Here is a 21916-nt window from a genome sequence, read left to right on the forward strand (position 1 = left end):
TCAAAATATACAGTTTGATATTTTTATTTTTTTGCTTCTTGTAATTTTCACTCATCAGAAGCAGGTCAAATCTGCTCATGCAAAAGCTCAGACGAGTCACAGTCTTGCCACAGAAGAAGAAGCTGCAGCTCTTTTATGACCCACTAAGGATACATTTACTCTTCCTGTAGAGCTGCAATATTTTGTCACAGCCTGACTTGGCCAAAGGCACTAAATGTTTGATGCGGCGTTCTGAAATTATTATATGATTTGATCACTGTTTGTACAACAGTTATGTCACGCCATTTACCCATCAGGTTATTAATGTGGTTCTTTCTTTGATAACCACACAACAGGAAGAGAATGTTTTCCCAGAAGGCAGTATTATTTTTTACTTATTTAAAGAACACATTTTCCCTCTGAAGATGTCATTACAGATAACTGTGTGCAGCAGGATTCGTACATCAGAAGAGATACTCTCTATAGGAAACCAAATAATGATGTGTTAAACCTTTAGTTTAAAAGAACACTGGTTATTACTGCAAACTGCATGCTGGGAGATTTCATCTTTCAAAAACCGTACTTCCCTTTTCATGCATGTTTTTAAAACCCCAACTTTGATCATCTCACACATAACACACACACAAGGGATAGTTCATTCTGTCATCATTTACTCAAGTTCAAGTTGTTCCAAGTCTGTATAAATTATTTTGTTCTGATAAACAAACAGAGACAAAGAATGTTTATAACTAAACAGTTCTGGGGCACTTTTGACTACCATTGTAATTTTCCTACTATGGTAGTCAATGGGGCCCAAGATCTGTTTGGTTACAAGCATTCGTCCAAATATCTTTCAATCGAACAAAGAAATTCATATAGGTTTGGAACAACTAGAGAGAGAGTAATTCATGACAGAATTTTCATTTTTGGTTGAATGGTCCCTTAAAAAATGTATTATATAAAAACACATACCATTGCACCTCCCATGCTGTTAGTTAAAGACATGACTGCACAAGATGATTCTGTTTTCAAAGTTCTGAAATAATTACAAAGCTAAATAATTTAAAACGGTGTATGATGATCCATTTATCAAAACTGAATCTAAATTATGAAAAGGGGGGAGGAAAACAACTAACACAATGCATAAATGTCACTTGGTTTTCAGACACTCAGAAGGGAATTATTGAAGAATTGCAACCATGTATAGCAGCGTTTATTTACACTCTCTGTCTGTTTTATTTGAGCACCTTATTCACTCAAGAAAGTATTTAAATCAGAAGAGGAACAAATGCACACCGAAAGTCTGTGCTGAAAGCAATTTTCATGGTGCAGTTCCTAATCTTCTGCTAAAATGTGGAGGATGCAGACAGATTACCACAAACTGGGATGTACAGCATTTCCTACTGCAGATGTAAATACCTGAAATTATATCTAAAAAGGAAGAAAAATCGTAAGAAATTCTGTTCATAGTGACATAGCTTGTATGCAAACAAACCCCCAAATCAAGTAAAATGTCTTCCCACAGGGTCAAAGGTTTTTTTCTAATGCCAATCAGAAAGCACTAGATTCATTGACTAAAAGCAGACAATATTATTACAATTTTATTTTTCAAAGTTTGTTACAAAAATTTCAACACTGGGCGGCAAAATGAAAGAGGCCATCCCTTCAGACATGTTACAGTCCATTCAAGGTCAGAAAGACACATAAATAAACACACATGCAATACACACAAACAAGCAAGAGTATATAAAAAGCAGAAAGTGACTAGGCCTACATAAAACTGATACGCAGAAAAGCGTTCATTAAAGGTATAGTTCACCCAAGAATAAAAATTCTGTCATCATTTACTCACCTTGGAGTTGTTCTAAATATGTATACATTTCTTTGTTCTGATGATATGGAAAATGCTTATAACCAAACCGTTCTTGGACTCCACTGACAACCATAGTAGGAAAATCACTTTATAATTTCTTTCATGACAAACTTTTAATTATTGGGTGAACCATCCCTTTAAAATGCACAAAAAAGCTGTGATGAGAACTCTAACCTGTCCATTTTCAGCCTATAATAAAATTGACTCGGTTCTTTATCCGATTGAATCATTTAAGAACTGCAACATGAGTTCCTCTTGTACAATAAAATGTATATCCAGGTTTATAGTGAACTCTAAAACAGAAATATGGTTAAGCTTATCCTGACACATGATAAATACCCTCAATGTGTCAGAGTATCTTAAAAGTGGCACATTTTCATGTGCATTTCTGAAGGTGGGGATGAAGGAAATGTGATAAATTGATACATTACAGCTTGAATTTGAAATTCACTTGGTTGAATCTTTGTCAATTCCTTTGAGCTAATCAGATTTGTGTGGCTGCTTTCTTCACAGAGACTCACAATTGGCCCCTCAAGTCTGTGTGAGCCTTCTGGTGCTTCTCTGCACTAATCCACCCCAGATGCTCAATGTGAGATAACCAAAAAGCCAGCCTTTTCACCACCCGCCTAAAAATATTCACATTGTATTTCTCCAGAAATAAGTATGTAGAGTCCCTGCTTTGGCCTACAGTACACACGTTAGTCTTTAAATGATCTGTTTGCTTGCAAGCTCTTAAAGAAGTGGTCAGGTTCTGGGTGAGGCTGTCCAAGCTCCCAGTCTTTAGATGAGATGGAGGACATGCGTTGGAGGGACGAATCTCGGCTGAGGTTGCTGTCCAACAGCAGGTCGGGATGAGGTGGGGGAGGCAGGATTCCTGGGTCAGGTTCAGAGGTAAATGAGCACAGGGACTCTGTTTTGATGGGACGATAATCACGCAAGCAGTCCTGCCTGGGCAGAGTTCGGCTTGTCTCGTGAACCTCAGTCTTGCCGTTGGAGGTGCTCCTCCAGTCCCAGGTGTTCCCATTGCCCGAAGAAAGACGCACCACTGGGTGGTGAGGGGCATGGGCGTCTACTGTGATGATGCTGGCGCTGTCTCGCTCAGAAGGGATGCGGTAGTATGGAGATTCTGAGCCTGTGCTGGAGGTGGCACAAGAGGAGCCGGTCTCAGAAGACTTGGGTGTGGTAACCGGACTGTGTTGCTTAGACATGGCAATGACCTGCATAACCCGAGGCTGGTTGGGCAATCGTGGAGGTTCTGGCATGGGAACTGGTACTGGTCCTCCTTTTTCTGTCATGGAGAGCCACTTAGCCCGTGTGGTTGCGCTTTTGGGTGACACAGGTGGTGGTCTTGTGGCTTCTTCAGGGATGTGAACTAACTGTGGAGCACCAGGTCTCTGGGGCACCATCACCCTAGTACCCCCTGCTGCCGTCACTGCTGCTCCACTGTTGGCTTGCACGGTAGGATAAAGGGAGGTGGGCATGCCCATCTCCTCTTCAACTCCCCCTTCGCTTCCCTCAGCTCCCTCCACAGTGGCTTCCTCCTCTTCTTCGTCCCGCAGGCTAAGACTGCGCATCTCCATTGATTTCTGCTTCCATTCGGACACCAACTTTTTCGAACGCTGTGAATCCATTGGCACATGGAAGGTCATGTGACGTTGAGCGGGCTCCTCCATAGCGTTGGTGCTGGCGCGGGGCAAGGTGTTACTGAAAGTCACCATGGTCTCCTTTCCCATTGGATTGCGAGGAGCCAGTAGCTCAACGTCCGCGCTGGCTCTCTTTAGGCTGCCAATGGAGGCCTTCTCTCGACGCACCTTACGGTTCAGGCTGGCTACATGTGGCGGGGCGGATATTTCATCGTTGCTCTCAGAAGCATGGGCTTTTTGGTAGACCGAGTCATGGCCACGTTGTGTTAGCTCTCGCAGAGGATCTTTTTGTGGAGGTTTGGGCTGTTTTATTGGCTTAGGGGGAGTGTCTTCAGTAGATTTAAAGTTCCCCACTGCATATAATGCCTGGAGTGTGGGAAGGATGGAAGAAAGTTGTTAGTGTAACACTTATTAATATGCGCTTTTTAAAAAGACAACTGAACTGCACATACACTATGAGACTATAAAGTATGCAGACATTCACATCAGGCTTGTTTAACATTTAATTAAGATAGTATAGTTATAAAAAGAAGGCTGGTTTTCACTTTGCTCCTCTAAAAGCTTTTACTCTTCTGTGATGGGTTTCCACTAAATGTTGGGACTACTGAGATACAAGAACATCATTGAGGTCAGGCTGTAATGCTGGGTGATGAACTCTGACTCAGTGTTCCTCACAAATTTAATTTTTAATCTCAAAAAGGACGTGTTGTATAATGTTGTAGCCCACTGCTTCATGGGGCTTATTGCTTTTATAAAACGGTTATTCCACATGCATAGAAAGGTTTCATAGATTAAAACAGCAACTAATGTAATTATATTAATAAAAATATCTTTCTTCTGTCAAACAAAGTAGTTCCTCAGAAACAGTTTTGGCTGTTGATTTTATGTTAAGTAAATAAAAGGCATGACACAAGGATGGATTCAAAGTAACACACAATGTTTTGTTGTTAACTACACACAGAGGTGTGTTCAGTTAAAGGGATAGTTCACCCAAAAATGAAAATTCTGTCATTATTTACAATTTACTATTGTTACACTGTACACAAAAGTAGATATTTAGTAGAATTTTTGTAAACTAACAGTCCCTGGGGCACCACTCACTAGTAGAAAACAAAACTACTGTGGTAGTCAATAGTTTCCCACATGCCTCAAAATATGTTCTGCTGGGTACCGCTTTAGGATTATGGCCCGCAATGTACCGCATAATTAAACAGAATTTACAGCGTAACTAAATGTAACAATAATTAACCTCTACAGTACATATGTTTAGGTCAAGGGGAACAATACGCAAAGTTTGGGGAATAAAGAAGTCAGGAACATCAAAATATGTATACTGTAAGTCTTGTTGAACTAAATGGTAACTATTTAAATATAACATGGTATGCTTGACCTGCAGTATAATCCTAGCGTGAACATACACTACATTTTTGTAATCACAATGTACCCAGAAATAAGATTATGTGGATATTAATTATGTCTTATTTGATTATTTTCATTATTTTATTATTTTATTATTATAGAAAACATAAAAAAAAGGAAATAATGTGTTCAGTTTTTGCGCGAGCAAAACAGCACAAATGAAGCATGCAGACTGTCTGTCAACAGTAAATTTGACTTGAGTTTTGACTTTAGGATTCATTTTAGGATTGTAGGTCAAAAATAATTTATTTTAATTAAGAGTCATTTTGATGAGTTTTAATGATCTTTTGAGACTATAATCAAGTATTTCAAGAGCAGTTAGATTTGGATGTTTATGGCATGCAGTTCCCTCATATATATATATATATTTAATTTTCCTCACTCTTACGCCCTTATTCCCCAAACTTTAGATATTGTTCTCCTTTATCAACAAATATGTACTGTAGAGTTAATGATGACAGAATTTTGTTTTTTGGGTGAACTATCCCTCTAATGACAGATTTTTGAGTGTATGCTAATTTAATTTTCCGATATGCAATAGGCTTCTCGAATAATTTCTTGAATATATAAACAAAATTATTCTGTTCTTCTCACCATATGATTGAGGGTGGGTTTCTTCAAAAATACAACATGGAAAAGCTAAGAATTTTTTCATCATTTAGAATGATGAGCATTTGATGAGTATTTGTTGCTTTTGGATCCGTAAATGGTGTACTTTCCCTCTATATCATGAAAACATCATTCACTTCGGGGAAACGTTGTCTAATAAAAGTCGGAAAATTGCGTCAATAGCGTGAAAAGTTATGAACTTCGCTAAGCTCAAGCTCTTTGTTATGCTGGAACAGAAAACAGCATCCTCTAATAAAATGTTTATGTAATAAAACTGCATGACTGTATCTACGATTTTACCCACATGCTTTTCATTGGTGTAGTCCAAATATGTATTTTTGCACACTGCTCATCAAATCTACTGAGCTTTCAAAGCTTCAAACTTTTCTTTTATCCCATATTCTTTTACTTATTTTCTCTTTCAATGCAAATGACACTTTCAGAAATGATTTCCACCCTCTCGAATGGTTAGAGAGATTATAGCACAGAAGCTTATCAGAGAGGCACGGTGAAGAATGACAGAAGAAGAGAGGAAAAAAACTGTGAAACATTTCCTGAAGAATCCTAGAGGATTTCTTCTCCTCTAATTGAAACCAAGTCCTAAATATAGACCGTGCTAAAGACAGTTAAGAAAACAGTGGGAGGAGGCAGATAAATAAATCTAGAGATCTTCTGCGACTTCAACCGTCAAAGCAAACCCAGAAAAACCTTTATGACTAACCAGGTAAACAGCAATGCCAGCTCCAATCACAAAGCCCACGTAGACGTCGATGGGGTGACTTCGGTACTGGGTGATCTGGGTTAAGCTGGCCAGGGCTGCAGCAATGGCGAATGCAAACACCAGCATGGGCTTCAACAGTTTGGTGCTGTCTGAGATTGTGGCATTGAAGTACATCTGATGAAGACAAACACGTGTGAAATTCACAACCGCTCGACCCACCTGCTTGGGTAAAACCCCACAAATTTAAAATGAGCCTTGAGACCAAAAACTAACTTCCAATTAAAACGGGCTGTAATATTGTAAATGTAATTACAGCGGCTCGCCTGTCTCTTTTCACAGTCCAGAGAGAATGACTTCATTAATAGTTGGAACCCCACATTAAGGTCAATGAGGCATAGCTAACTGAAGAAAACTAATGGGCATCCCATAAAACACTACAGCTGGGAGACACGAAGCTGTGTGTGGTCTATATGAACTCCATTCTGAATTTAGCAGAAGACACTCAGCACCTTACATTGTTTTTAATGGATCCTCTAAAAGCAGTTCTTATTTGAGCATCACAGCTATCGTGCTTCCTTTATGACTAATATTTCAAAACATATTCAAAGAACAAGTTCCTTGAAGTCAAAGCAAGTAATGAGAAATGCTTACGGATATGTAGACGGCTGCAAAGCCAGACAAAGTGGCATGCTGGGAGGGGAAGGTTTTCCTGATAATATAGAGGAAAAAAGAGAAAATGTGAAGGGGACTTTAGAAACACCTAGCATAATCACATAGCACAAGCAAGAATTTGAGCATATGATTACGAAATGTAAATCAGGGAAGAGATGCGAGAGGAACAGACCACGCTTCAATGAGCAAAACACAATGTCATATCTGTGCGATAGCTTAATTCTGTGTTCTGTGTCGGCTGACAGGGATTTGGGATCAAAGTCAGGTCAAATTTATTTGTAATCCTCGTTGGGAAACATTGTTATGGTAAACTCTTAAAAAAAGCTAGCTGTCACAAAATACAGCTTTTTATCGCTAAAGTACATATTGGTAACAAATGTATACAGACTGTACATGTACCTCATTTTTCTGAGATTGTTATAGAATTACAACATTATATAAACATTTAATATTTATAGGGGTGCTCAAGGATGTGTTATGCATTTTGACTTCTTTAGACTGTTAAACGTTCAGTCTTCTCATGCTTAACATGGTTAACTAGTCAAAAAACGATGAGGGCGTATTATGTAGTATTTCTGTGCTCAATACACTCCCCCAGCGATCGTACAGGTTTTTCAAACATATAAAACTGTCTTGTAAGGATTTTTCTTAGTCCCTTATTGAACAATTCTCCCGGAAAAGCACACGGCAGGATGGAGAGCAGCAGACTTTCACTGTCACACTTTCACTTGTGTGAAGGAGAGAGAGAGTGCATATGTTCGCAAAGTTCAGGTGTTTGTTTGTTCACTGCATTTCGGTAATGAATGTTATATAAACGGTGGATATAACGCTGGATTTGGAGATTGTTTGAAACTGATACATTGAGCCATACCTGCGCTAAAAGATGCCGGACATGAATCACATGCAGTGAGTGAAACTGATGTCTGTGTTTTGTTGAGAATGTGCTTTAGTTCAGCCTACCCCTCCCCCCCACATGCGCATTTGATTTCGGAAGTAATCGTAAAGCTGTATCTATCTTTTATAAATGTGATCAAACTAAATACTCTTCGATTATACGTCGTATGCGATACTACTCTATAGATACTCAAGATTGATTGGCAGAAACCCTGTGTGTTAGGGACGCTTTAAATTAAGTTAAAGAAAAAATGCAGTTTTGTACTGTTTTTGATGTTATTTTGTTATAACAAAGTCTCATTATTCACACTATGGCACTGTTTTTAAATGAATTACGGAAGTTTTAAAGGAACAGTTCACCCAGAAATGAAAATTCTGTCATCATTTACTCACTCAAGTTTTTCCAAATCCACATAAACATCTTTGTTCTGATGAATACAGAGAACGATATTTGGAAGAATGCTTATAACCAAACAGTTCTTGGGCACTATTGACTACTTCAGTAAAAAAAAATTGTAAATAACTTTGTTCTGTTAAATAAGATATTTTGAAGAATGTAGAAAAGCAAACAGTTCTGGGGCACTTTTGACTACCATTGCCATTTTTCATGTAGTGAATAATGACCAAGAACGGTTTAGTTACAACCATTCTAATATCTTTCTCTGTGGTCAACAAAACAAAGACATATACACAGATATGGAACAACTCGAGTGTGAGTAAATGGTGACTGAACTTGTATTTTTGGGTGAACTGTCCCTTCAATCAATAAATGTAATGATGCAATTTGACAAGCTCTGACAAATTGCAGTAGCTGCCAAGACAACAAGGCAAATCATAAACAAAAATGTTTGACAATTAATGTTTTATACAATGATGATTAAATAATGAATAAAATAATTAAAATGTATTATCCGGACACTTCATGCATTTTAAACAGCAGATTTAGATGCCTAAGTTGGTGTACAGTCCAAGCATGCATGCCAGATCATAGCAGTCTGTTGCATCTTTCACAGCCCAGCAGAAGTAGAGACGTTTGCATTGTTACGTGATTTACATATTTCCTCCCATGAATCAGGTGGCAATACAATGTAGACAGCGAAACAAAGAATGACCTTCTTAAGTGTGTACTGTATGTGTCAAAAGTTAGTTTGTTTTAACAGAGGTCTGTTCTAGTCACCTGGCTGACAGAATGGCATACTGGTCCCGGCCTGAGCAGATGTCCTGGGTTATGTAGGGGTTTATATCACATGCCACACCAGGCAGGGTGTAGTTGGGTTTGCATACGGTTAAGAAGAAGGGTGCATGATAGCCAGTGGCCAGCTGGATAACGTCAGTAACCAGAGCAGTGGCACACAGCCCAAACATATGAACACCTGTGAGGAAAAGAGAAATTGTCAGTGTGAAACTGTGCTAACTGAGCCAGACTTCTTTGTGTGTGTGCGTGTATTACGTGGCCAACACTCGACCATATGCTTCTTCAAAAATAGAAAAACTGCCCGAATGTTCTTGAGTGTCTGAATAATGAATGTCATTCAAGTCCCAAGTATTAAAGCAAAGGATATGGTGAGAGAACAAGTGGAGCATCAAAATATCCTTAAGCGCAATGCTATTCAAAGCTGTTTAGCAATGCTATTCATGTTTTTAATTTATGTGGACTTGTGAGTCAAAAATTATAACCATGATGATTGAGCTTTATAGTTAATTTTGGTTGTAAATAGTCCTTAAAAAGCTCTCCCCAAAATAAACATTCTTTCATTGTTTACTCATACTCATTTCATCCCAAACGTGTACTGTATGACCTTCTTCTGCAGTACACAAAAGATATTTTGAAGAATGTTGGCAAACCAAACAACATTAGACCCCATTAACTTCCACTGTAAGAAAGCCAAACCGATGAGACTTAAAATAAAACATTTCTCAAAATATAAAATTTTTTGTTCCACAGAAGAAAGATTCACATACAGGTTATGAACAACACAAGGGTAAATAAACGTTGATTTATTGATTAAATAAGAATTTTTATTTTTGGGTGACCTATCCCTTTGAGACATAGCACTTCAGAGAATCTCTGTCAAATGAACATACCCACAAAACGGACTGTCCTGCGTAAAAAAGAGTTGAAGTTGCACCCTCCTGCATTTATACTTCCTTCAGAACCCGAGTGAATCTTCAGCTTGGACTGCATACAGTACATCAGGGCCTCTCCGAGCATGATCTAAGCCAGGAACAAAAAAAAACAGAGTGCCTGAAGCAACAGTTCAAATCCAATCGGTCCAGCGATTATTTATGCTTAAACAAGATGCAAAAACCCAGTCCTTAACCGTGTTACGCACTGACCATACAGCATCATGTGCTTCATAAATTGGTTGAATAAGGTAATAGGATGCTGTGTATTATTCAGCTAAACTAAGATAAATAAGTTAGGCCATTTATGAATAGAGCATGAATACTCACAGACGCTGCAGGGCCAGCAAAGGCCAGGCTGAGCAGCATGAGCAGAGGAATGAGCTCGTCTCCCGTTTCCACATAGGGCATACTCAGTGTGCGGTCATGACAACGGTACCCTACTTTGGCTGGCTGCAAAATGTCTGTCAGCTCCAAGAAGTAAAGGGAGATCATGGAAGATGCAACAATTGGCAGCTAAGAGAGAGAGGGAGGGAGAGAGCAGAGGAGTGGTCGGGTTATGGGAAAGGTGGCACAAGAGTAATGAGAGGAGGAATCAGTCAACATTTAAAGCGTAGATACATTCATAAATTATTTACACAAACAGCATTAGGCTTGACATACAAACACTTAGGCAACACATGAAATTTTTATAAATGTCACTGCTTTAGATATTAAAATATAAATAGTGGCATTAATTTATTTTGTTAAGGCATATATTGTTTTCTCAAGGACACCTTATGCAAAACATTCCTCAACCAAAGAAGTCTATATTTAGCATCTTCTGACAAGAAAAATACTGTTTACAATTGAAGAATGAAGATATTTTAACACTTTCTGGTGTTTTAATCTGTATCAGAACATAGGTCAATAAATCCAGTAAATCGTGTTAATGCTTACTACAATTACAACTAACAAGAGTGTTCACTCTCAGGGGATTTTTTCACTCAAAGCTTAATGTACATTTGAAATTCCAACGTGAATGTCTTAAAGGGATAGTTCACCCAAAAATCACTTCCTCACCCTCTTGTCATTTCAAACATTTATGTCTTTCTTTCTTACACGGAACACAAAATAAGATATTTTGAAGAAAGTGGGTAACCAAACCGTACTGGCCCACATTCACCTCTATTGTATGGAGACAAAACCAATGCAAGTGAATGGGAGTTAGTTAACAACATTTTTCAAAATATCTTCTTATGTCTTCTGCAGAAGGAAAAAAAGTCATTCAAGTTTTAAATGATAGGAGGTTGAGTAAATGATGACAGCATTTCCATTTTTGGGTGAACTATAAGGTGCAGTTTGAAGTTTTTCGCAGTAAAATATCCAATAACCTCTAGGCCAGTGTTACATACTTTGTTGAGTACTACTAACAATATCTTAAATTTGTTAATAGTGAGAAAATTGCCATTTTAACCAGTGACACGGACCGCGTCTGGCAGTCACTGTCGATGGCTTCATATCCGCTTTACCAAAGACACTTGATGGAAAGCCAGCAACTTTCAATGGAATGCAGGAAAGGAGACTAGAGACTGTTATATGATTGGCTGAGGTGCCTCACGTTATGCGTGTAAACTGTATTCTTTCTCCAGACCTTGGATCTCCCTAATAACACAGTCTCTGGCATTACCCTCAGTTACTTTCACTGCCTTAGAAACCACGACAACACAGTCTCATGGACAAAGTGTCACGTATATTTTGTCATATACATATTTAATGAACAAGCAGTAATCGTTTATAAAATGCTATTACTTTACATCATCCATAAATGTGATTTCTCATTCAAGTCTTCACAGTTTTCAACGTTCCTTCACAGCATCATCAAGCTTTGCCGTTTTTGTTGTTTTTTAACATTTCTGTTTTGAATGTGCAATTCTACAAACTGTACCTTTAAGGCTACATTTATGCTTACTATGTTTATCTTACTTGAATGAGCCAATAACAGTGAATTGCATAAAGCACTACGATAATCATTTGTGAGAAAACATTATTACCAATCTGCCTCTACTATGGCATGTGTGAGCATTTTAAAGTAACTAACTTCAGATATTAAAATTGACTAAAAGTCATAGATAAGTAGTTAGAAATATATGTTTTTTTGCATGGCTAATATTTTCAAAAACATTTCGGTGCTTCTCTATCTGTAAGGATTTTTCTTAGGAAATGTTATTTTTACATTATCTCATTGAATAAAAATGCAACAATTGAAGCCTAAATAATCCTCGCTACAATCCTGTTTAAACCTCTTAACCGTGTCTAAACACACATACTTGACATCATTTTACAGGTTGAGAAATGCTCTTACACTAGTCAGGCGGCTCATGACTAACTCTATGTCAGATAAACAGCATCTATACAACTAATATCATGTCTATGACAGCTTTACACTTGTAAAGCATAAATGTAATTTATTATACAGCTAAAATGCACATTTCAGTTTTAAGATCAAAAAGTGAAGAGCTCTTGTAAACAGCAGATGACTCTCCTTGAAAGAGTCAGTGGTTACTTCAATAATAGTAAAGCAGATAAAGGGCAAGATGAAAGAGGTTTGAACAGCAGATGTCAAAGCTTTACCCCAACAGCTCGAACACTGACATATCAGAGCATACCTCCACAAAATAGAAGCAGGGCAGCAATGTCATGCTGTCTTTGGGAAGTTTCTTCTTAGGCTTGTCTTTTGGAGACATTTTGGGGATTGGCCGAGTATAATCTGAAAGTAAAAATAGTCAAGACAGACAGAATAATAGCAAACATATTAGTTAATTGCAGATAACACAAATAAGATACAAAAATAACAAATTTGCTACTAAATATCCTGTAACCTTGGAAAGTTCTTGGAATGTCTCAGATCTGTTTAATAAATGGATCACGGAGCATGTTTGTAGGTTGTCTCACTAATCATGTAAATATTGAGAGCAACTGATGCAGAAGAACAGACACTGGTGTTCAGAGTGTAAAATTATTATTTAGTTAAGTCATTACATTAGTGTTACATTTATACGGTTAAGGTTTACATTACACAGTATTACAAACATTATACCCAAGATTAAGAGGCCACTCCAAAATGTTTTGAAAATAGTTTTTCTGAATTTAATATTTAAAAAGGAGGTATATTTCAATAAAATTATCATTTTTGTTTCTTTCTGTGAACTAATGTTTGCCGTTCTTAAATACTACAAAGTCCATATTCATGTTTGTGCCAGTAATATTGTTGTAGGTATTTTAGTATCATTCAAAACTGTATACATGGAATATGGCTGAATCGTATTACAGCTTTCATGCATGTTTGCATTCTGTCAGTCTTTCACATTGCTGTCGGGTGACTTTGTCATTCCTAATTTTTTTTTTGTAGAAATATGTCAAATACAATTATAACTGTAAACACAAAAATGAATCTGGCTTCAATGAAATGCACTTATTTTTATCTTAAGTAAAAGCTTAACTATATTCAGCATCACAGTCTAGTTGTTTTAGACAAGAGGGCAGACCATCATAAAGGCTTAGCAAAAATATTTATATGCTGGCTAAAAAAAAGTAAGTCTTTGGAGCTGAAGATCTCTACAATTGCGTGGCTTTATTTTTCTATGACACAGCAGACTGTCTTCAAACAAAAGATGTTGTGATGCTTTAAAGTACAGCCCTCAAAAGACCCAACTCTTCTTTGAAAAACAATGCAATGAAACCTAAACATTTTGAGATTTATTGTTTTGGATGATATTACATCATTCCAAAAGTATTTGCAAATACAGGATTCAAGACTGCTTCCAGGTTTCAGATTAAAAAGAGTACAGCAACTATAAATATATATAAATGTATAATCCTGCATATGTCAACACGAGACATCGGTGGCCCGCAGATTTAGACTCAGTAGTTACTTTTTGGGGACTTTTATGCATACAGCATGCCTGAATATCCCCGTCTCTCCTTAAGCAGACAGCTAATGAAAGTTGGGTGACACATGGTGACCATATTGGTATCCGTGGCTCTCAATGCACAAACAAAGAAAGCTCTTTGCAGGGGAGAGGGGACTATTTATCCTGCACAACTTTGTTTGTCTCTCTGGTGAGAGGGGGATATGGAGAGGGCTGGGAATGAACAGACTCATGTCTGTGCTGTCAAGGAGTGTATTGGCTGGCAAATAAAAAGCGCGTAGCAGTAAAGCTGTAATCAAGTGAACCTCTTCAGCGATATGTCAGAGCCGATGGGAAGTTGGTGCTGAATAATTTGTACCGAGTCCAGAGAGAAAAGGACAAACCTTTTCAGCACGGCATTAAAAACAGGTTAGAAAATATATCTTGGGAATCTAAGGCCCATATTTATAATCCAAGAACAAAGTTCCAAAGACGACGGTGTGTTATGTCATGTATGCATTTCCAGCGTTTGGCAGTCAGAAATCAACACATATCTGTCAAAACGAATCACCTTCGTTTTGATAAACTGCTTTAAATTTAGGAAACAGACACTTCGAGCTGATCTGGGGTCAGACTCGTGTTCTACTGTACCAGCTGCGCTGTCCACTACATGGTACTGAAACAGCTTTGAGAGCGAGCTGCGCGCTCACCTCACACAGACAATGACAATATAAGATGTGACTTTATAATCGTTATGGTAACGATGGTCATTCATGTTGCTCTTAATAACCATGAGAAATGTTTGACCTAAATTTGAGCACAAATTTGACACGACAAAGCCATTTAAAGTGGAAGATGTTACATTTTCTTTCAATTTCGGATTATTTTGGCGAATTTCAAGATGTCCTCGTGGTCAGTTGTCGCACACTACACACCTCTTTCCTATTCTGCAATGGTGTCATGTGCTATTTTGGATGTCGTACAGAACACGAAAGCTAGTGGTAGAAGAAACTTACTTTTTATTTATAGGCTATGCATTTAGAAAAAACGAGACGCATTGAGAAATCCCGATTTAGCATGTCTGGTTTATCATTGTTTGCTTGAAGGGTTCCCAAGAGCAGGCTCGGTCAGCATGCAAGACTGGTCTCACCTCTTTCACGTTGATGTTGAAAATTCAACGACTCCCTCCGAGCCCTTCTCCTTCTCTTGGTTCGTCTGTGGTGCTCCAGCTTTCCTCGATGGGACTTAATCCATTTCACGCTTGAACGAAATATCTTTGTGTCCACTTCCCCCTTATCCGCCAAAGGTGAGTGGACGTATGAAAGTATGAATGAACCCGGACGCGCCGCTTATATTTCCCCAACCCAAGTCTCCGAAGTAGATTTCCACGCGAATGTGCCACTTTCTCGTGGAGATCTCAAACGCGGACGTTTTTAAGCGAGTCGATAGTAAACGAAACAGGAATGCAGTCACAGTGTAGGGCACCGTGCGTGAACACAAAAGGCTATTGGGAAAGGGGGGGTTCTTGAGGGAGGGGACGGTTGAGATGAGGGAAGAGGCGGTTCACTTTTTAACACAAACATACACTCGGACCCTCAAACCCGTCTCCGTTAACCATCGCTTATTTTCGTTCATCATCCAATAACGTGTAACAAAAGAGATGCGGGCACTCGAGCGATGCCACGCGTGGACGGGGAGTTCCGTTCGCGACCGCAAGGGTTGAAACGGTCCCGTCTTTGTGCATGTGGACCGTCTGCCCAGTCATGTTTGCGCTTTAATATTCGGATAGCCTTAACAGAAATTACGTTAGACCAGCGTGAGAAGGGTCTTAGGGTCTTTGTTTATTTGCAAGGGGTGGGGCTCTATATTTTGACCATGCGATGCGCCCCTTTGTGTCTAGGTATGTTTCAAGTCAAAAGCGGACAGCAGCACATGGCGAAGCGCGCGTCATCTCGGGCGCACGCTCGCTCCGCGCTGTTTCTCGCAAGAGTGAACAGCATCCTGCTTCCTTGATTCAGAGGGCGAACATGTTCTGATTTAAGATCTGCTTTTACATTTTGTTTCGCAGTTTAATGTCAACGATGCCTGTAATCAATGCTAGGAATAAGATGGGAGAAATAAATAAGTATAATGTACACATATCCAAAAGAAAGAAAACATAATTAATAATAAAATAACATGCAATAACAAAATATGAAAATGTAATGTCAAAATAAATGTTTTAATTAAATTAAAAAATACCTTTTTAAATTAAATAATTGTAATGAAAAAAGTCTGTATTGTTTTATTAAGCATGCACTAATGCAAATGCAGCTTACCAGAGAACTAAAACCAAGGGCAAAAAATAAGAACAGCTCCTCCTCCTATTTCCCCCCTCTCCCACACTAAAAGAATTGGGGGTATTTTCTGAGCAATAGGTTTACCAGTGGTTTCCCAGGAGACTGTATTAGGCCTCTTGGGCAGTTCTCCTATACCTCAGGATTGGACTCAGCTGCAGGGAGTTAATAAAATCATCACTCAACCATTCAGCCTCAATTCTCATGTCCTCTCTGGCCAATTAGTCACACACCCTGTGAGGCTAGACTGCCATCAAAACATGTTTCACACTCTCATCAATTTCATACAGACTCATTACAGACACAAAATGGAGGATCAGGTGTCTCTAGACCTCGCAGCTTCCACCACTTTCACCTTGTCACAGTATTCAACTCTTTTCAACGGCCTCTTCCTGAAACAATTTTCCAAGGATCAATCTCGATTAAATGCTTTGGAGGTCAGTCTGCATTGGGACCAAATTTGCTGCTCTGGTTTGTTTTTAAGGGCCTAACACTGAATGTTTGTATCATGAGTGATTTTTGTGCAGCTCACATTTCAAAACTTTATCTCGTACAACCATGCAGTTCAATAAATGAGATGCATGTGTTAAAATGCGCTTTATATGGCACTCAGGGGCAAGCTCATATATTGGGATATACAGTCTCAACTGCAGTGCCATTTCCTGGTGTGTGTTAATGTTTCTTCGCCGTGTTTTCGTAGGTTGTATAATATCAGTGGTGCTGGAAGGATGAGTCGGGGTAGAGAGAAATAAACAGGGAAAAACACAATGCATGTTTAAGTTTGTAAAATAAATGTCATATTTAAACATCACATACTGTATTACTGCATTTCATTTACAAGCTCTTATTAATTTAGACCAAATCTAGACTGGTTTTGTGTTACTGCAATTTAAAGCATCTCAGGAGACCTCTTGTGGAAGATGACTGCAAGTACAGCAGAATTATGTTTAGTACCTTTTGGCAACCAATTCTGGCAATTTGATTGAGAAACCAAAACAAGTATTCCATTAAGTTTTTAAGATGTATCAAACAACAGTATGCAGAGGACGGAAACGTAGAATCAAATGTAATGCCCTGCAATCAATTACAACATAAATGTTTCATATATTTTCCACTTCATTTCTTATTTGTTGAAAGTTAATCAAATAATTTAAAAATAAATACATAAGCATGCAACATTATATTAAAACTGGACCACAATAAGCATAGGCTACACTGTATTACATTGAGCCATCGTGACAACTTTCACAACCAATTCACAAACAAAGCTTAAAACTTTATTTACTGCATTTTAAGCGCATGGCATTTCTGTCAGGGAATGCAAATGTAGTATAGAGCTGCTTTTTAAATTCCCTAGCATGTGCACTATTCACAAAACTGTACAAGAATACTTAATATCAGAGATTGAGTTATTTTTAAGACATCTCCTTGAGTTCTTAACTTTGCCACCACCTGTTTTTAACTACTAAAGAGTTGCATAAGCTAAATATATATGCATGAGCATAAATCACTACTAATTTAAGGTCTATAACCTGGTTCTTTTTAGCTGCATTGTGCAATGATAAAATGTTGTTTAATCTAAATATGGCTGCACCTTCCACTACATTTTTTTATTGGAGGGAAAACGGTGCTTTAAGCTTTAAAGGGGAGGATAAGTTAGTTTTGCTCCTGGTTAAAAAAAGTTGTTTCTTTGATGTATCGGCTCACTTTGATTATTTATGACTAAACCACATAACTTAATTTTTTCAAAACTTCCTGACATGCAGAAGTGAGCCAGTAGTACACTGTTGGAAACACTAAAATAGAAACTGCTGTAAAGATGATCAAATCTCATAGTTTAGGCAATCATTCCATCCCCAGCTAAGCAACATATTTGCAAATGCTGGCACCCTTAGGGTAAATAGATATACAGTATGAGAAAACATACCGTATATCACACTTTTTAAATGTCCAATTTGTATCCGATGTCAGATCAAAATCACAAACCATACAGGTTCCTACAGCAACCAATTTAAGAGTAGTTACCATTTCTGTAAAGGATGGTAGCCTACTGAGCTTCTACGTCAGTTGCTAATAATGGACAGGTTTAGCAGTGTAAGGCTGTGTGTGGTATGGAGCTGTAATAACAGTGACATATGGCCGCTCTGGCTCATGCCATTTGTGTAAACTGTGGCAGCAGGGTTGCATTTCAGCTAGAGGCTATGATATGATGGTAAGGATGATGCGAATGAAGATAAATGATTAAGGGATAACAATGGTACGTGATTCATGCCCTGCTTTTGATAGACCGTGCTTTAGGATTAGCCACTGATCAATGTTGTTATTTGTGGTGAAAAACAAATGCATTTGCTTTATGTGCATTTGCAATTAGCAGACATTTTTCTTCAGCTGGGGACACAGGACCAGATTGAAAGCACATCATCACTAAGGCCTACTCAAGAAGGGATACTTCAGCCATCAATTCTGTCATCATTTACCCATCTTTGAGTTGTTCCAGATCTGTATTAATTTCTTTGTTTGGTTGAACACGGAGAAAGATATTTGGAAGAATGCCCATAACCAGACATATTTTGCCCCCATTGACTACCATAGTAGGAAAAATTACTTTATCATTATTTTATCATTTTTGTTCTGTTGAAAACAAAAGAAGAAAGTTTGAAGGGTGTATAAAAAAAGTTCCTTCCTGCTTTACTGTGAAAGAGAATCCATATTATACCGACTAAAGTACCTTTTTCTCTCTAGACTTACAGAATGTTATTTTGTCTCGCCTTCAAGCAAGGGATAATTTACTTAAGAGACCATTTATATTCAAACAAAGAACCCGGCAACACAAACAGGCTTGAAGAAAGCAAGGCCAGTAAACCTCGGAGAGGGCAAATCTTCACACTGACTATTTTGTCGAACACTTAATGGGCAGCCAAGCATGATCTCTCTCTAAAAGAAAAACAACTCAACATAATGAGGCCATTGTTCATCAGTCTCCCGGTGGAAGATGGAGATCGTCTATCAGTCTGACATTCTCATCCTCAGCCTCCTGACAGCCTCCCTCAGACGCATCCCTCTCTAAAACTTTCTTTGAAGTCTGAAATTGAACACGGTTATCTTGAAACAGCTTGCTGCTACAGCCAACATTTCATTCATCAGGAATGTAAACCTATTTTAACCTAAAAAGGGACCAAAGTGGCGGGTTAAAAAGCATCATCAAGCTATGCCTGTGTAGTGGTTTTGAAAATGCGACTTCTAGCGGTGAATCCAAAATACTGTGCCCAGAAAATGTCCATATACGACCCAACCATGGGTTGAAATAACCCAGCATTTTGGGCTAAACAAGCCAAAACATAGATTTATTTAAAACGTTTGGGTTTGTCCCTTTTTGACACAACCATGGGTTTAAAATAATCCAGGATTTCTTTCAAGTATACACTCTAAAAAATGCTGAGTTGTTTCAACCGAAGGTTGGGTCAAAGAAAAAAGTTTTCCAGGTTAATTTAAACCAACAGTACAATTTGGTCCATACTGTTTTTATGATGGTTTTGTTTGTCCATATCGACCCAACCATTGTCTGAAACAACCTAGCATTTTTAAGAGGGCATACAGTGCAAGAATTGTTGATTTTGAACACTTACTGAATCAAGGCTAAAGTCACATATTTGGCAAAAATGACTGACGCTAAACAGATCACTCAGTTAACAAGCACAAAAATATTTAGGCTTTATCAGCAAAACTTTTTCCAAAAAAATGATTTATTAATAGTAGTAAATGCATTTATCGACCAGTCAGACTTTTTAACAATTAGATTATTCAGGGTAAATGGACCATCTGAAAGTCACACATCTCCTACAGAATCATACTTTATCACCATTAAAACACATAAACATATATCATGTCTATTCATACAGTATAGTGTGAAAAAAGTACACTCCAGCAAAACAATATTTGGTCCATCGGTGTTTATCCCACTAAGTAATCCCATTGAATTATTTACAAAAAAAGAAGCTATTTCATACAGAACCACTGTAGCTGCAGATACTTACCTTGGCAAGTAGTGAATGTTGTATTTAAGAGTCTGTTCCCTGTCAACTGCTCTCCAGCTTATAACACACACGCACACATTCACAGACACACAATACACAGATAAATGCTTTCTCTCTTGAGCTGGAAATCAGCCGGACTGCAGGATTACAAACCGAATCTCCATCATATAATGTTTAATCCATCTCTAACACCTCAGCAGTCAATGTGAAAGGAGAAAACAGAATATAGGGCTGGATGAATCCACAGATGAGAGAACGTCCCCTATATTCGCTCCCGTCACATACATCACCTGCCTCTGTTGATGTCTTTGGTCAGGGTGTTGGTGTTGGAAGGGGCCGACGTCTCGGCAGGATTAGAGGATGAGACTGTTTTGGACTGGCTGAGCCTTTGTCTGACCAGGTTTCGCTGTAGCTCGGCTCTCCTGGCCAGGGCAGCTCTCAACTCTCCGCGAAACTCCTCGATCCTCCCCTGCAGCTCCCTCAGTTCTTCTTCCCACGGCGACGAGCCTCCCGGGCAGGCCGGAGGTGAGAGCACCAGGCTGAGACTGAGATTGGGGCCACCGTTGGAACACAACTGGGTTGGCGGACTACCCACCAGCCCTCTACGGCTCCTCTCGGGACCGGGGGGCGCGGCTTGGAGTTGGTAGCTGTTGAGCGTCTCCAGGTTGAAGTGGACACGTTTGTTATGGTCTTTGGCCTCTCGTCCGGCCTTTGCGCTCTGATTGTTCCATTTGGTTGTGGAAGAGGAAGTGGAAGCGGAGGAGGTCGAAGGCTGAGGGGACGAGGAGGTGGGGGCGGCTGATGGCAGGCGGTGTAGGTTACAGTTCTCTGACAGGCACAAGGTGGAACTGAGAGGAAGACAAAGCACCAATCAGTCTTACAAGACAAAGGGTAACTGCACAGCACTAACACACTTCACAATCAATGGAAACACAGAGCTTCTTCAATACGCCATTATGGCAGCAAACGCAACATTATCCACACGGCTCTCGACCGATATTGATTTCCCTTTGTTTTCCAGTTTCTTTATCAGGTGTTTTTTAAACACAAATAACACTTAATCCACACATTCAAAACACAATGATAAAACTAAACACTTTTAAATTTGTAAACATTATACAAATGCAATTAAATAAATAAGTAAATAAGTAAATTTTCAATAGTTTGAGGTAAAAAGGACGCTGCTGAATAAATAATTGTGTTGTTGTCAGCGTAGCAATGCAATTTGGCCGAAGCTATTCCCTTGCTTCATTCATTTATAAAAATAGAGAAAAGAAGTGGAGCCAATAAAGATCCTTGTGGAACACCCTTCTTAACTGTTAACATAGATGATGTGTAGTTATTTACAGAAACACATTGGGTTCTATCCAACAAATCATTTTTAGACCAACTCAAGACCCATATTATTAAATCCTATATCACAAAGCTTTTGTAACAATAGGGAATGATCCACTAAGTCAAACGCTTTAGTCATGTCATTGGATAAGAGACAGTATTGTGCGGCTTTATTCTGAGCTGAAATTAAATCATTGGTAGCTAGTGTGGCAGCTGTAATGGTTTCTGTGGTCAGGGCTTAAACCCAACTGATAATCATTTAAAATATTATCTAAGTAATCTTTAATTTGATCATTAAATTAAGATTCAAATACTTTTTCTAAAACCAATAGTCTGGAGATAGGACGATAGTTATTCAAATCAGAAGAATCCCCTACTTTTAATAAA

The 21916-nt window shown here is 38.6% G+C and overlaps 2 protein-coding genes across 2 annotated transcripts in view; both read right to left on the bottom strand.

Annotated features, from left to right (window-relative positions):
- Positions 1-1567: 1567 nt before the first annotated feature.
- plppr3a (phospholipid phosphatase related 3a) lies at positions 1568-15565 on the bottom strand. Its single transcript, XM_056740936.1, has 8 exons — positions 14975-15565; positions 12583-12683; positions 10265-10450; positions 9896-10025; positions 8988-9183; positions 6896-6953; positions 6245-6418; positions 1568-3861 (listed from the first exon to the last, which is right to left on the bottom strand). Exons 2-8 carry the CDS (start codon positions 12658-12660, stop codon positions 2551-2553), a joined length of 2133 nt encoding a protein of 710 aa, XP_056596914.1. The 5' UTR covers positions 12661-12683; positions 14975-15565; the 3' UTR covers positions 1568-2550.
- A 4371-nt stretch (positions 15566-19936) lies between these two features.
- Positions 19937-21916, bottom strand: part of grin3ba (glutamate receptor, ionotropic, N-methyl-D-aspartate 3Ba) — a 36404-nt gene continuing 34424 nt past the window's right edge. Inside the window, exon 9 of the mRNA XM_056743691.1 lies at positions 19937-21042. Coding sequence (XP_056599669.1) covers positions 20481-21042 — 562 coding nt within the window. The 3' untranslated portion in view covers positions 19937-20480. The remainder of the gene's footprint in view (positions 21043-21916) is intronic.

Source organism: Triplophysa dalaica, chromosome 3, assembly GCF_015846415.1.
Source record: "Triplophysa dalaica isolate WHDGS20190420 chromosome 3, ASM1584641v1, whole genome shotgun sequence".
Lineage (NCBI taxonomy): Eukaryota > Metazoa > Chordata > Actinopteri > Cypriniformes > Nemacheilidae > Triplophysa > Triplophysa dalaica.